Source organism: Ictalurus furcatus, chromosome 8, assembly GCF_023375685.1.
Source record: "Ictalurus furcatus strain D&B chromosome 8, Billie_1.0, whole genome shotgun sequence".
Classification (NCBI taxonomy): domain Eukaryota; kingdom Metazoa; phylum Chordata; class Actinopteri; order Siluriformes; family Ictaluridae; genus Ictalurus; species Ictalurus furcatus.
The window spans coordinates 4,799,837-4,815,705 of record NC_071262.1 but is presented as its reverse complement, the minus strand read 5'-3'; the positions used below and the strand labels follow the sequence as shown (position 1 = coordinate 4,815,705).

The 15,869-nt window shown below is 38.1% G+C and overlaps 1 protein-coding gene across 2 annotated transcripts in view; it reads left to right on the top strand.

Annotated features, from left to right (window-relative positions):
* The window catches only part of flt4 (fms related receptor tyrosine kinase 4), a 49,141-nt gene that overhangs the window by 15,095 nt on the left and 18,177 nt on the right, over positions 1 to 15,869 (top strand). For both annotated transcript variants that reach the window (XM_053630356.1, XM_053630357.1), the window contains exons 2-14: positions 2,016 to 2,112; positions 3,210 to 3,478; positions 5,469 to 5,593; positions 6,836 to 7,010; positions 7,550 to 7,692; positions 8,628 to 8,799; positions 8,927 to 9,044; positions 9,412 to 9,587; positions 9,751 to 9,919; positions 12,212 to 12,338; positions 12,826 to 12,934; positions 13,809 to 14,147; positions 15,252 to 15,398. In XM_053630356.1, coding sequence (XP_053486331.1) covers positions 2,016 to 2,112; positions 3,210 to 3,478; positions 5,469 to 5,593; positions 6,836 to 7,010; positions 7,550 to 7,692; positions 8,628 to 8,799; positions 8,927 to 9,044; positions 9,412 to 9,587; positions 9,751 to 9,919; positions 12,212 to 12,338; positions 12,826 to 12,934; positions 13,809 to 14,147; positions 15,252 to 15,398 — 2,166 coding nt within the window. The remainder of the gene's footprint in view (positions 1 to 2,015; positions 2,113 to 3,209; positions 3,479 to 5,468; positions 5,594 to 6,835; positions 7,011 to 7,549; positions 7,693 to 8,627; positions 8,800 to 8,926; positions 9,045 to 9,411; positions 9,588 to 9,750; positions 9,920 to 12,211; positions 12,339 to 12,825; positions 12,935 to 13,808; positions 14,148 to 15,251; positions 15,399 to 15,869) is intronic.

Here is a 15,869-nt window from a genome sequence, read left to right as displayed (position 1 = left end):
ACATTGTACATTTACTCTTCATGTTTACTTTTAGATAGTGACATCAGGCTACAATCCAAAAATATCTCACAAGTCAGATATCTTAAGTCATGCACCATTGTACTGTTTTATGCTTTGCTTGCCACAGCTATGATGAGTAGTGTGGTTTTATATGCCAGTTACCAAAGACAATATTTCTGTGTATAAAAATTCAATGACCAATAAACAATTTTGATTTGATTCTATCACATGTATCGTATTTTGTTCCTTGTGGTTTCCAGATTCTATTCTGTTCCATGTATGTATGACAAGATGCTGTTTCTGTCTAAAATGACCATTATTTGCCTTTTTTAAACATATCTTCTTAAATGGGAGCTCAAGGTCTTCATATGTAGCATAATGTATCTACGCCTTTCGTGAACTGCTCTCATCTGTAATTATCTCCAGATGTGCCCGATGTGTCCTGGTGACATTCATCAGCCATCCTTCCTTAGAGTTCATCTGTGAGTGTGCTAATAATGGTCGGAGATCGTTTGACATGTGTGCTTTGACCTTTAGCTTTATGTCTTTTTCACAGCTGACTCTTACCAGTAGAGAAAGTCTTAATAGGCTCTTCTAAGATCAACGACTTAAAGAAAGGAATAAATCAGTTATTGGAATTTCCATGGATTAGTGTGGATTATTTGTCAGATTCAAAGTATATCTTCAATAATCCCTAAATCTAATATATCTTTCTGCATATTTGATTCTGCCCCAACTTTATGTCATCTTAATAATGTAATTTCTTTCCAGCTTTTAAAACATCTGATACTCCCACTCGAAAGCAACCTGACTAAATTTAACTCTGTTTTACTGAAGAAATATCAATAGCCAGATTTATGTTCATAATCTACTTCATCCTTACTAAAGCCTACTTATATATCAGGTATTCATGACATTGAACTATGGATGAACTTTGATAAACGGATAGCACTGAAGTTTTATTTATTGGCCTCAAATTTTAATTTCTAAATCCTAGATTAACACTGATGGGCTGTACCTTGGTATAACCACTGACCCATTGCTACCCTTGAGCCTTATTAGGACACATACTAAAATGCTTTATAGTATCTACTTCAATGTGTTTGACATTTTCTGAAAAAATTTAAAGCACTCTACCCAGTTAATGTGATTCCAATTTTGTTTAGGACATATTTAATTCAGTGACATGACTTATATAAATCAGTCCGCATCGCTCTGGTTTGTTATCAGTTACGCTGTCTACTGTCAGCCTATATCTAATACTCCATATATAATATCTAAACTAACAGTCATGCTTAAGCTTTAGTACTTCGTCATCCCTACAACCTCAGTGGGCTTCTAGCTGTCCATAACCTGACATTATTCCCCATGGGGGTGGGTCATTTAGTGTCTTAGCACTTATACTTGGGATCTCCAAGACTGTGAAAAATGTGTCATTTGGCTGTCTGTACCTTTTCTAAATTGACTAAGAGTTAACAAATATAGTTTAAGATGAAGTTATCAAAGTGGCTCAAAAGAAAAGTGTTTGGCCTAACAAATTTGCAAAACAATGCCACAGCCATTCATGGCAAAGAGTCCAAGAAAGAATAATTGGCCATGCTCTCTGAGTAGGAGGGATGGCATAACACTCTCCCCTGTCAATTAAAGAGACACTAGTCATGCGTTAGCCATCATGGGTATCAGCGAATGCGAAAGAGGACAGTTAGAATTTTCCTCCGAGACCGTTCAGCTGCTCTGTGATGTAGCATGAGCAGTGTTTGAAAAGAATCACATGCTTGCCTTCACCCAGTTGGTTGCTTTTGCCTCATACATGGGTGCTAGATAGTGGGAGGGAATTAGCAACATGACAAAATTGGGAGAAAAATACATTTAATATGTGTAGCAATGAAAAACCATCAAGAAATGACATTCGAACATCTATCCTAACTAATTGTGGCACAAATGACATGCATACATTTTGACTTGCTGTTCAAAGCATTTCTTACAACTTAAATCCCCTGTCTTTTTTTCCCTAGGTCTGGTAGCTGGGTTTTCTATGACCCCCCCTATTCTCAACAGCACCAAAGACCAGCTCGTGATTGACGCCAATGACACACTGACTATTACATGCAGGTAATTTCTGAGTATGACTTTACTGAGCTTTGTGCTCAGTATGTATGATAATGTATCCAAGGTATACATGCCTGAATTGGATCATATAGCCTGGAGGTCCTTTACACATACAGGGAATGTTATATTTGGATGAGAATGCAGGGGAAAGATTAAATCCATTTTCAGATAACGCCAGCGGTAATGTATCTTTGAACATATGTGGGGAGGGAAGGTTGTTCAGCTTCATTAATCTCTAGTTTTTCTACAGCTGCCATAGCCAGGAATCTACTGAATAAATTGTTTTTCAGTAGTAGCATACATGAAAATATGTATTTTGGCCATGTACCAGTATGTACCAGCATTATGTATTTTATATGGCTGTGGCTCAAGTTCAAAATATTAGTGTATTGCATAATCTTTTTAGGGAGGAAATCAAAAGTTATCTTGTTTGTTTTTGAAATATGTAATATAAAAATTGGTATGTGCCAAGAAAAATAGGGGCATAAAGCCATACAGACCATCAGTTTGAATCAAAGTCATTAGGGAATTCTAATTCTGAGTGCTAATATTTACTGAGCATTTACACTGCTATGCATTATGTTTGGAAAACAAGAATATTATTCAAGAGACTGCCATAATGAAAACTCTAACAAGTTGACAACTCTCAATTGATTGAGTAAACTCGTTCCCTCAATTTAGGGGTCTCCCAAAACTTGTATATTTAAGTTCACTTAACATGGTGTTCATATAGTGTACTATAGTGACTAGTGTAGCCACTAGTCCACAGTTCATAACACTTAAAAATCTTAAGTTTATGCGTTTTGTAGGTAAGTAATTGAAACAAACTTAGATTTTTGATTTATGGGTCCAAAATGCAACGTTTTAAGTAATGTTTAGTCATGTTTACTTGATAAAGATGACATTAGGGTTTACAGTGCATAAAACCCAGTGTATTCTAAAATGATGGAAGAAGTGTGAAGTGTGAACAGAATTTCAATGACTGCTTCCCAACAGTCCCGATAAGTCAGCAGATCAGTACACTCATGCTGAAATCTGAGTCTATTTCATAAGCGTTCAAGGTGCTAGTGACCTTTTCTGATACCTTTGATACCTCTCAGGGGACAGCACATCCTGGACTGGACCTGGCCAGAGCAGTCTCTCAGCAAAGAGGAGCTTGGTGAGCGACATCTGCAGCAGTTGCCCATCCAGGAAAAGAGAGCATTGTGGGTGAAGGAGTGCCAGGGGGAGCCTGGGAAACCCTATTGCAAGACGCTGGTGCTGACCAAAAGCCAGAGCAATGACACAGGCTACTACCGTTGCTTCTACCAGGACATTAAAGCTGTTATTGATGGAACCACAGCTGCCAGTTTATATGTCTTTGTTCGAGGTAACTAGACACAGTGTTTGTTTGAAAATCTTGTAATGACTGTGTGTAACACAATTCTTTTTCCACAATGGTGCATTGTCAATGAATTTTGAACTTGTTTATGTTAGCTGAATGGCCTTAGGCAGTCATCACAGATGTTTTTGTCATGTTTAATGGTTTAGACATATCATTTCCAACTGAAATGAGTCTCCCCAGGTTAAGTCATTGACATCATCATTACAGATGCAATCGAATGCCTATTTTGTATACTTGTATACTAATTTCTTTACTTGCCTAGCACAGCCCATTATATAGTTTCTCTTTTCTTTGTGAGTGTTAAAGGACATTCTATATGGCTGCCCTTGTTCAAACATTTAAAGAATACTAAATAGTATTATACAAAAATACACAGGTGTGTTTCTACTTTGTTTCTGGCTTTGCATTTTGGCTTTGGTGTTTTTTTGTGGGAAGGAAGGATGAAATCCAATTTTTCTTTATATCTAAATTCTCCCTTGTCGCATACTTGTGAAATGAACAGATTTCCCTTGATTTGAAAATGAAAATACTTTGTGCAAGGGTTTTGCTTCATAAATGAAGCAAAACAAAGTTTCAGTTGGCAAATACTTGGTACTAAGTGTTGTTTAGGATTCAGTCATACTTACATGGGATTCAGTGTTTATTTGATTTTTTAAAAAGAGATTTAGTTTCACCATATTTCTGGATTAAATTAAAATATCGACTTTCTCAACAGAATCTCTCCAGAATACAATAAGTCACAGACAAATATATTTTGCTGGCAAAAGACACACAAAAATACTTAGTAATTTCATACAACAGAAACAATTCAATGTACATGTACAACACAATTGTAGGTATTCTCATTTCATTCTTGGCAAACTAATTGGGGTAATGTTTATAAGCAGTTGATGCTGTGTGCTAGTTTGTCTGGGTGTTGCTTTGAGCTCAGGTGACAGTGTCAGAGGCCTGTGTGGTGCAGTACTCCTTAGAGCTGAAAAGAAAAATGCATCCAAGGCAGAGACTCATATATACAGGTGCCCCACTAGTTCGTCTGCTTTTGTAAAAATGGAAGTTATTTCTCCTGACAAGGTGCCGAAACAGTTTCCATAGATCTTACCAGGGGGCTAATTAGAAGCAGCTGAAATCACAGCTATAAATTAGGCAGGAGCATGAAGCAGGTCGGATCGGGCCGGCATGTGGATTTGGTTAAGTGCCTATCCCGTTCTGCAAACTCATTCCGTGCCTTGTACACGCTGCCTCCGTCGTTCATGATCACTGCCCGTACTCCACCAGAAGAACCCTCAAAAAGGCACTTCTCCTACTTGCACTTATTTATCGTTAAGTACCATTACTCAGTGGACTTGTGTATTTTTCCTGTTATGCCTGTGTACGTGGACCACCAAAAGACAGACACATAAGCCTCCAGATAGAAGCTTTTGTTTGCACTCTGAAGGACTGGAGTGATTTTACTCTGAACAAAAAATGGTGGTCTTAGAACTAATGGAGACTTTCAGAGTAGCAAACAGCACAGAATGATATTCAAATAGCACCCGCAGTGGAAAACAAAGCTTGGGGAGGTTTGTTGCACCCGCATACGACCTCTGACTAATAGAAAACCACCGTATTTTCCGTATCTCCTCTAAACCTTTGTCTTTGATAATTAATCCCACTAATGCGAAACATCACTTTGTAAACAGACCTGAAGAGGATGGCATGGTTATGAATATTAATGCTATAGTCAATATTTGGTCTTGATGTGTTCTGGTGGAAACAATTTCTGACAAAATGAGCCTGATATGAATTGGTCTGACATGAATGTATGGGTTTTATATGGGATTACAGAAGACTATAGGTCATTTGAGGTGAAAGTTATATTTTATGATGCATAGCTTTAACTCTTTCATAAATTTTTTGATGATTTCCACCAGATTACAAATTGGCTCACTTTTTTTTGTGCCTAATTTCAAAATCTTGAATTTATTCTCCCCTATAGACCCAGATCGTCCGTTTATCAAGAGTAACGACAACATGGAAACCATCTTTATAACAGCATCTGACACACACATTGAAGTGCCATGTCTGGTCACAGATCCTGAACTAAATGTCACACTGTTCTCGGTAGGTATGCCACCATGCTACACAGATTAGAATCACAGATTGTGATTCTTGAAGTGCCATTAATGACTACTGACATGGTTATCAGTCAAGCCTATGAGTGTACAGTAGATGGTACAAAAAGGTACATTACGAACAATAATCTGTAAGCGGTAATAATATTTGCCATTAAAATATTGCACGTGTGCATCAAATAGAAAAGTACTTATAGGAATGCTTCAAAAGCGAAACCCCGTATGGTTGCTAGTCGCTGCGCCACTCACAAACTTGATGAGTGTTATTTATTAATCAGTTCTTTATGAAGGTCCTGTATTCTGATAAAAACCTGCATTTGATAAATTTGCTGTAGTGGTTAGCCACATTTTTAGCACATTTTCATTATGCTGGCTGAGAGGTCAACACTAATGAGAACTGCTGAGAGAATGTAATTAACTGTAAAGAGTTTTCAACGTGCATTTCACTCCAGGGCTCTCAGTACGCTTCATCCATCTCATTAGGTTTAATGTTCTTCTGAAGGAGTCAATGCATGCCAATTTGAGATCAGTTGTGTCTCCTTTAAATCTAACAGTCTGAGTACGTCTGGGGCTCTCTTCACTGTTCTTCCCCTAAGGATATGCAGTCAGATATGAAAAATGTAATAACAACAATGGCAAAAAAAGGAAAAAAGAAAGCATTTGGTCCTGAAGCGGTCTGTCTCCCATCATTCCCTGCCAGACTTTTTTAGAAGAAACTTCACAATGCAATGCTATTAACTAATGCATGGTGATTTTTAGTCTATGCAGTATTTTGAAATCATAATGTCACAAAGTTATTTAGTTTAGATTTTTTTTATGGTCTCAGAGAGACGCTGCATAAAACCTACATAAGCCTTTCATGATAATTGACATAAATCTGGATAAACATTTATTGGGGCTTATACTAATAGATATCAGTTGTGATTAAGACTTCGTTTTAATTTTTTTTTTGTCTGGTTGACATAACACCTGAGTCAGATGACATGGATTTTGTTGTGCTGTCTTAAATCTATGTCACTCGACTCAGGTGTTCTGTCAACCTGACATAAAATGAATGAAAGCAATAATTATGATTAAACCATGGCTATCATACAAACAAAAATATTTATTTGGGTTGTTATGATGGGCTCATGTTGATGCTATGTAGCCTTACGAACTATGAAGTGTTACCATTCAAACAGCATTTGCTTTAACTTTTTGACATTTTCCGTCTTTTACCTTTGTTCTGTAGATAGAGCAACCCACTGTGCCTTTTGAAAGTAAAGATATCACATGGAACAGCAAGACAGGTTGGTCTGTTCCCAGGCATGTAATCTACCGCATGACCATGTTTATTGGCTTCTTCTGTTCCCTGACGCTACATGACCGAGAGTACAGATCCGGGGTCTACTTTGTGATGGAAACAGGTGAATCTCTATTTGTATATATTCAGAAAGATATATACCTCATGAATCACTTACAAAACATTTTAGATTTCACACAGCTCTCTATTTCAGAATGTGAACGGTTTTGGACAAGTTTGGGAATTGGCAGAGGGTTAGCTTATTATAGCCCTTTCCGTTGGAGTAGAAGAACATTAGCATTAACCTCAGCTTACATGATTTTCGAACGTTAATGGAGCATAAGACTAAATACTGGCTCACTCTTAAGTACAAATATTGAATTAAACATGAGATAATGACACGAAGGTATGCAGAATGGGCTTGGACTCAATCAAGCAAATTAGCATTCAGCAAAAATATTATCTTAACACGATTTTGCCCAGGTTATTATGATCACCAATATTGGATGAGAATAAACTCATCAGTCATTGTCAGATCTCCAAAATGAATCATAATCCAGCAAGTGTCATTATTAAAGCTACAGTATGTGGATTCTACATCTATACTGAACCTAAAATGGTAAAAGTGCTGACTGTTCAATTGATGGTTGTGACACCCTGCAGGAAGAAAGTTTTATGACCTCAAGCTGTTTCCTGAAGACTCACCCATTGAGCTAATGCGAGGCGATGTCCTCATCCTCAACTGCACAGCGCTGGTAGAGCACAACACAGGCGTGGAATTCAAATGGGCCTACCCAGGACAAAAGGTAAAATGTTTTGCAAGAGAGTTCTGCTGACTAAAGTATAATGAATTATATTCATGAAAGATGGAGACAGGAGTGGATATTGATCTGTAAATATATACATGCATAGACCCTTTTGAACCCTCAAAGGCAGAAAAGCAAAAAAAACAAAAAAAACAACAGAATGTCAAAAGTCTTTCCACTGGCAAAAATAAGCATAACTGTACATTCATAATAGATAAATTCATTTAAAAAATGTAGCGACAGGATTTTTTTTTTTCATTCACTTGACAGACACATGCTAATTCTTAACCATGTTACCTTAAAGAAAACAAAACATTTCTTTTCCCCTAATAAAAATCTAAAATAATACATTTACGGTGCTATAATAAATAAACAATATTGTAGACTGTAGCTTGTTTACTAGGCAGTAAACAAACAAAAGCAATTTGGACGATAAATATATTACAACTACTATATGACATATAAGATTGTATTTTCCATTTAAATTGGATGAATTATTTGTACTCAGCCATTTGATTCATATCATTCTCAATTTCCTCACAAAATGTTTTTTTTTTTTTTTCACAGATAAGCATAGAAAATCTAAATATCACTGTAACTGGGATCTTAAAAGAAGCCAGTGATGTGGTCCTGTAACTTATGAAAGTCAGACATTACTCCCTCCATAAAAAAATTATTAATGGAATGGAAATGTTAATGGACAAAGAACAAAGGAAAAGGCTAGAATTTTACATTAACCACATGAACAGATGGCACTGCCCAAAAGGAGGCCAGTCTGATGTGAGGTACATGTTTAATGTGAGGGACAGGTCTGATGTGAGGGACAGATCTGATGTGAGGTACAGGCCTGATGTGAGGTACAGGTCTAATGTGAGGGACAGGTCTGATGTGAGGTACAGGTCTGATGTGAGGTGCGGTTGTCATTGTGCTCACAGGAGAACAGGGTGGTGAGCTTTCAGTCTATTCGCAACAGCATAACACAAGCCACAGAAGCTACCAGCGTCCTCACTCTCCACAATGTCAACATCAATGACTCTGGATACTACACCTGCTCAGCCAATGGCGTGGAGAGGAGTCTGGAACAGTCCACACTGGTCATAGTGCACGGTAAGGTTTAAGGAACGATGGGAGTGTGATTATGCATACCATAGATCTAGAGAATCCAGAGATAATCTCAATGACATTGAGTACTATCCTTAACTCCTGATATTTTTTTTATTTATTATTATTTCAGAGAAGCCATTCATTAGTTTGGACTACAGGAACGGCTCTGTAGTGGAAGCTACAGCCGGACAAAAGTCTGTCAAGCTGTTAGTGAAGGTGTCTGCATATCCCATGCCAGTCACCCACTGGTATGCTCAGGAATTCAATTGTTCAAAAAATGGCTATTTGCATTATATGTACATAACACCCACTAGGACGGTACAATATATGTTTTGTTAACAAAGCTGATTTTTCAGTATTTCATTCTTTGCAATGCTGATATTGGCAACTCACACAATTTTTTTAATTTTATTATCGTGTCCTGATAGCACCCTCAGTGATGTGTTTTGATAACGCATTGATAGAGATTGATAGAGATTCTAAATAAAGTTTTTTTTTTTTTTTATTAAATCCACATTGGTGTGATGAAAAAATATTTTTTTGGGGTCAAATGAATGTTATTATGTTATGTTATTATGTTATTATGTTAACATTATCGTGGTTGTGCATATACAGGTCTAAAAATGTGACAATGATAACAAGGCGGCCGGAGTTCAGCCGGTTTAAGATCCACAATCATAACCTGGAGATCAGGGACGTACGCAAAGAGGATGCAGGAGACTACACTTTGGTTCTGAAGAACAGTGCTGCTGCTTTAGAGAAAAAACTCCACTTTATTCTGATAGTCAATGGTAATGCTCCTCTCTCTCTCTCTCTCTCTCTCTCTCTCTCGCTCTCTCACTCTCTTCACCATATAAGTTATATGTAGTCACCCTTTACAGCCAACTATCACTATTTTTGTCTTTATCCTTTTAAACTCTTATTTTCACGACGTTTCTCATTTTCTTTGTGAAGTGCCACCTCAGATCCACGAGAAGGAGGCAGCAGCACCTTCTAACCCCTACAGGAGGGGAAGTCGACAGACTCTCACTTGTACAGCCACTGGTTATCCTTCTCCAACAACCATCACCTGGCAGTGGAGACCGTGGAGCCCCTGCGGCCTTAATTCCACCCAAAGAACTCTGTAAGTGCTATGTTTAGAGATGGAAAGTGAGTCTTTCTCTGTTTTGAGTCATTGTTTTACTAATGTATAGTTTTTATATACATACATAGTGTATAGTTTTATATACGCACATAGTGTAAAGTGTATATATATATATATATATATATATATATATATATATATATATATATTTATATATATGTATGTGTGTGTGTTTGTGTGTGTGTGTGTGTGTGTGTGTATATATGTATATATGTGTGTGTTGTTATTTCTATAATCTATTAATATAATTTGATATCAACTTGTAGAAGAGTATCGCAGTGCCTGTTTGAACTCAATACCATTTGTATATACATTGTCACAAAGCAGAAATCGGATGTTTCATGCGTATTGATTTCATCTTATATAAAGCTTCACCCAGAGGTGGTCTGGTCAGTCAGCAAAATGTTTCACTCAAAGTCTCCATGTTGCCTCGAGCCTTTTGTGGACGCTTGTTCTGCTGAACATCATAATTTAGTTCCGGTGCTCTTTGGTAAACACATACATCTGTCAAAACGGAAAGACCTTGAGGTTCTAATGTACTCAAAACAAGTTTAAGTCTCAGGATATTGCTACACTAAAGGGATTTTCGCCTGCACCTCAGCCTCGTGTCAATGGGAGTATTAGGTTTGTTCCTGAAGCTGTCGAAATCGCTCATAAACATTAAACACAAGACCTCAGTGGTTCATTTCAAGTTCAGAGCGGATAGTTTTTGTCCCTTTTGGCAATCTGCTAGTCATCGCCTGCCTGTGGAAGAGGTTTTCACTCCGGTGTTTTCAGTCCGTGACATTTATTTTCACAATTGTAAGACCAGAGAGGTCTACGGCATGGCATGGGTTCTCCCATGTTAAACATTCAGAGATATTTTTAGTGCTCCAACAAGCCAAGTCTGCATTTGAGAAAGCCATGCTGCCTGCGAGAAGTGATGGGTCATCCAAACAACAGGAAGCACTAAGACAGCACGGGGTCATGATAGCATCCTTTGGCCCTGGACAGACAAGCTAATTCTACAGTGCTGAGACCTCAGAGCACCTACATGCTTCCTATGTTCACTCTTTGGCTTGCTCCATGGCTGTGTAGTCACGCCATGCTGCAGTCTCTTTAGTCCAAGTGGAGAGTGATGGAGCTATGTGTGAACAGCTTTTAGGTTGAGCGGCGGGCAAGCACAACATTTCTTCTGTATTCACCTCACTCCCACACCCTCACAACTGATGCTCAGAGTGCTTGATTTCTGTACACACACGTGCATATAGGAATACTAAATGCAAGGTTGTGTTAGATTGAAGTGGTCCTGTGTCCTTTTGCCAGCTGCTTCACATAGACATTCACAAACCCATTTCCCAAGCATTCAGCTCTCCAATCTGTGCAGTACCAATTTCTCAGAGGTCATTCCAATTCTGATCCCACACTCCCTATAGTACGAAAATGACTTTTATATGCCACCTCTACATTGTAAATAGCCAAATAGAGTGCGTAGCCTTCATGTGCGTCCTTCACTAGCCTTCGTCATCCACAGGAAGACAGAAGAGTCTAAAAGCGCTTCCTGTGTCTATCTGCACATCCTCTCTATCTCTCTCACAAACAAACACAAGCGTACACACACAAGACAATGGTCCCGGCGGATGTAGGGTTCATCATCAGACATGCACTTTTCCTCTCCTTGCCCTAGAAATCCACAAATGTTCTTGCTAGTAACAAGGGCGTAAAGGAACACTTAAACTCATTTAATGTGAGTTTGAGTAAATGTTGATCGTTCGGTACAGGCAAACATGATGAAATTATTGTCACACAGTAATCACACAGACGTTACAGATCCCAGAAGTAGAGATTAGATTGAATTGAATAATGCTAACGAGTGCTTATTTAAATTGCATTGTACATAAATTTGCTTCCTAATGATTATACTCTGGGGTTTGCATATATAAAATTGCACGAGCATCTTCTAATATAAAATCATAATTTAATTTAATTTCAGTGTCATGTTTAGTGTCAGTACGTTCTGACCAACTGTCATTTCAATTGAAAAGGTCTTATGTATTATAAATGAGAAAGTCTATCATGTCTTCCATCTCAGTTTTTATGATTGGCTCCTTTTAATAAAATATCAGAACCTCCTCTACTTTAAAAAGACTTGACTGAAGTCGATTAAAAAAAAAAAAAAAAAAGATTTGATTTCATAAAAAGGTTTCAGAGAGACACGATCGGGGAAACATGCCAAATATGTATCTGTTTGCTCGTTATTTTAGAGACTGATATCATTTCCAACTTTCCTAGAGCTCATAGAAGCCAGCGAGATAAGGTCCCTCTCTGTCAGGACTGGCTTGATCTGGACTTTGAACACACTCTGAACACAATCGACAGCATGGACACGTGGACTGAGCCAGTAGATGGCAAGCAAAAGGTTTGGTTTTTATTATCATTATATATGCATTAATATCACCCAATAGGATCATTTGAAAGAAAGACAAAACCCTTGAGCATCAGTTTGAGCCGTTATATTAATGTTCACAAACATGAACTCTTGGTGTTTTTTTTATACTGTATGTGACCCAAATATCTGAACCCTGACAAAATTTGTCAATCACAAGAAGTGGGAGAGGTGATGAGCTTAGGTTTTTCCACATTCAAAATATTTAAACTCTTCTTCCTTTCCACACTTCCTGGAGGGATAGGGAATAAACATGCATGCTCAGAACACTTGCTTCCTGTTTTCTGTCACACCTGTTAGGTCATTTCCTTTGTGTAGGCTGAGAAAAGGAGTGGCAGAAGGGAAAATAGGAGTCATCGACCAGCAAACTCATCATCTTTGATCCCAACTTCTGGGAAAAGTACAAGTATTTGTTGATTTGATGTGCTTGGGGTTTTTTGTGTGTGTGTGTTTTTTGCAGACAGTGGGCCGTGTGGTCATACGCAGCGCAAACGTGTCGACCATGTACAAATGTTCCGCTGAGAACAAAGTGGGAAAAGATGAGAGACTTATCTACTTTTATGTAACCAGTAAGTCTTGCTTATAGCAAGGGAAACTCTTCATCACATATAGTTGTGCCTTTATTTAATCATAATGAATAAACGTGCATTTTTAAGTCCTGGTCCTGTTGCGTTTTCTTGCAAACTCTTTGTAAAATGATAAGTGGTGTTCAGAAAAGTTCATGTGGATGAACTTCATATCACTGGTTTATAAACTGCTGATACGAAATGTTATGCAGAGTCATTATATTAAGCACATTCATTCTTTTTTTTTTTTTTTTTTTTTTTTTTTTACTGATCACTTCTCCACATGCAAGCTGTGTAATATTAACATTGTCTAATAAGCAAAAAATATTTCCAAAAATATATACTTCACTCTAAAATCTGGTGTTATCAAGGCCAGACCTACAGTATTTGACCTTTTTATTTTTTTCTTTTCTTTCTTTCGTAACAGGAAGTTATATATCTCCAGAGTCATCACAGTAACAATAAGCACCCTTGTGCATTTTAAATAGGACTTCTGAAGAAGACTCCAACACTCTGTACTTACCAGAGCAAAAAGATCCGAAAATGCTGGATTAAAAAAAAAAAAAAAGGCTAAACGTAAACCTATATACATACTATATCATAGCCTGAGCAATGCACCAGATAGCTATATAACCCTTTTCTTTCACAAATTGACATGGTAGTTTGCTGACTGATGTAATTGGTCTACGTGAACCAACATATAATTTCTCACGCAATGTCGTTTATTTTCACAAGAAACTAATTTTGTGAACTGAAAAGAAAATGCGATCCTAAAACAATATCTTATTTTGTCCCACCACCAGGACCGCAGATATATAAAGTTCAACCAAAGTGCATATTTCTGTACTCCATTTCATTTTTGATTTTACCACGTCAGCCATTCCTGAAGGGTTCGGGATCGAGATGGAGCCGTCTGAGGAGCCGCTGGAACTGGAGCCTGTTTATTTGAAATGCAGCGCTGACAACTACACATACGAGAACCTGCGCTGGTATCGTCTAGACCCACAGGCCGTGCCGCCAGAGGACTGCAAGAGCCTGCACCAATATGCTGAGGATCTGGGTGGAGTGCTCTCCTTCCACACCTCCACTAACAACTGGGTTCTGGAGCTGAGCATTCCCAGCGTGCATCTGCAGGACGAGGGCAACTATGTTTGTGAGGTGCAGAACCGGCGGAGTGGTGAGAAGCACTGCCACCGCAAATATGTTTCTGTCAAGGGTAAGAGCCTCTAGCAAGGTTATCTTGGTGCGATGTTGTGTGTCTGTAGATTAGAGTAGAGGTTTGTCGGCTTTTCCTCTAAAAAACTTCAAAATTAACAAAACGTTGACTTTTTTTTTTTTCTTCTGAATTTAAAAATGTATAAGGGTGAATAAAAATCATGATAAAATAGCTTATATCCCAAGCACACATTACGATTTCATGGCTTCATTAAGTTGTACACACAATTAACTATTAGAACAGGATATAAAAGTGGAAAATACTATAAAGCTCTACTTTATAAGCTGCTGAATAACAGTGCTGTTGAATTAAACCACATTCGCAGTGTATTCTAGACTCCTATTCAACGGTTAACATCTCTTATATTATATTCGCTCATATATGATTGTATCAGTCTTTTTTACTTTTCATTTTTAAATCGCCTCTCGATTTTGTTACATTGTATTATAGTTGACAGCAAAGAAAATGTCAGATGCTGTTGAAAAATCCTGTCCTAGCTCATGTAAAAACCCCCGACTGGCATGACTTAAGACATCAACTTTGAGTATTGCCCATATACTATATCTAATCAAACGTTCAGTTTGTATTGTTTAAAAATCGGTTTTGATCATGTGAGTCATCTGCCATAAAGTCCCGGAGAGAAAATGGATCAACAGCTTCTGGCCATCAAAATCGAGAATTCATTAGTGCTGTGGTGTAACTGCAATACTGAATTCTCAGTGTAAATACAAGAGAGACTATAATAGCTTCAATGACTATCTAGAGGCAGCTGTCACATTATTTGAACACGTAAGGAATCATTTTCTTTTATTTTCTATATATCTTTTACCAGAATCCTTGAAGACCCATTTATGACTTCAGCTTCTCTCCTTATCCCTAGATATTTTTAGGAAATTTGTTTGAGTATTTTTAGTCCTTGGAGGCGACACACAGACAAGAATAGGGGTTAAGAAGTTAACCCCGCTGTGAATCCACAGTTGATATGTCACTATGCATGACCAGAATGGCACAACCTCTTTTTATTCCTTGGTCTCTCTCGTTGTCATTTTCAGACTTTCTCTTTGTCTCGCTTTGTGTTACTCTCGTTCCCTCTCTCTTCCCCAGCCCTGGAGGCCCCATGGTACCGGCACAACCCCATCAATCAGACAGTGAATGTCAGCGCATCTCTGCAAATGGAGTGCGATGTGGAAGGCACTCCCTCTCCCCAACTCTCTTGGTTTAAAGACAACCAACCCCTCCACCAAATATCAGGTCAGCTTCTGACCTTTTCTCCTCCGTTGTACATAATATAACAGAAAAAGGGATGTAGATTCAGAAAACATCAATATTGTGCCCCGTGCTCCCGAGGATAGGCTCCAGGCTCCCCTGAGACCCTGTGTAGTATAAGCAGTACAGAAAATGGATGGATGGATCAAGTCACAAGTCGAAAACGAATTGCTTTGTATTTGTCTATGGAAAGATTTTACAGTCGTTGGTAATTCCTTGATGATTTCTGTCTCCGCCTTGTATTTACTTCTCCTCAAATGATCAGAAATGTTCGAATTCAGTTTTTGCTTGAAGAGCGATGTGAATTTTATCGGCTGTAACATACGCGCTAACGTATTCAAACGCATACACTAAACGAGACGTATTCATCCGAGTGTATGGTGGAGTTCTGTTTGGTGTGATAGACAGATGCTGGGAGGACCACTGGAGCAGGGAATTGAAGCGTTGGCATTGGAA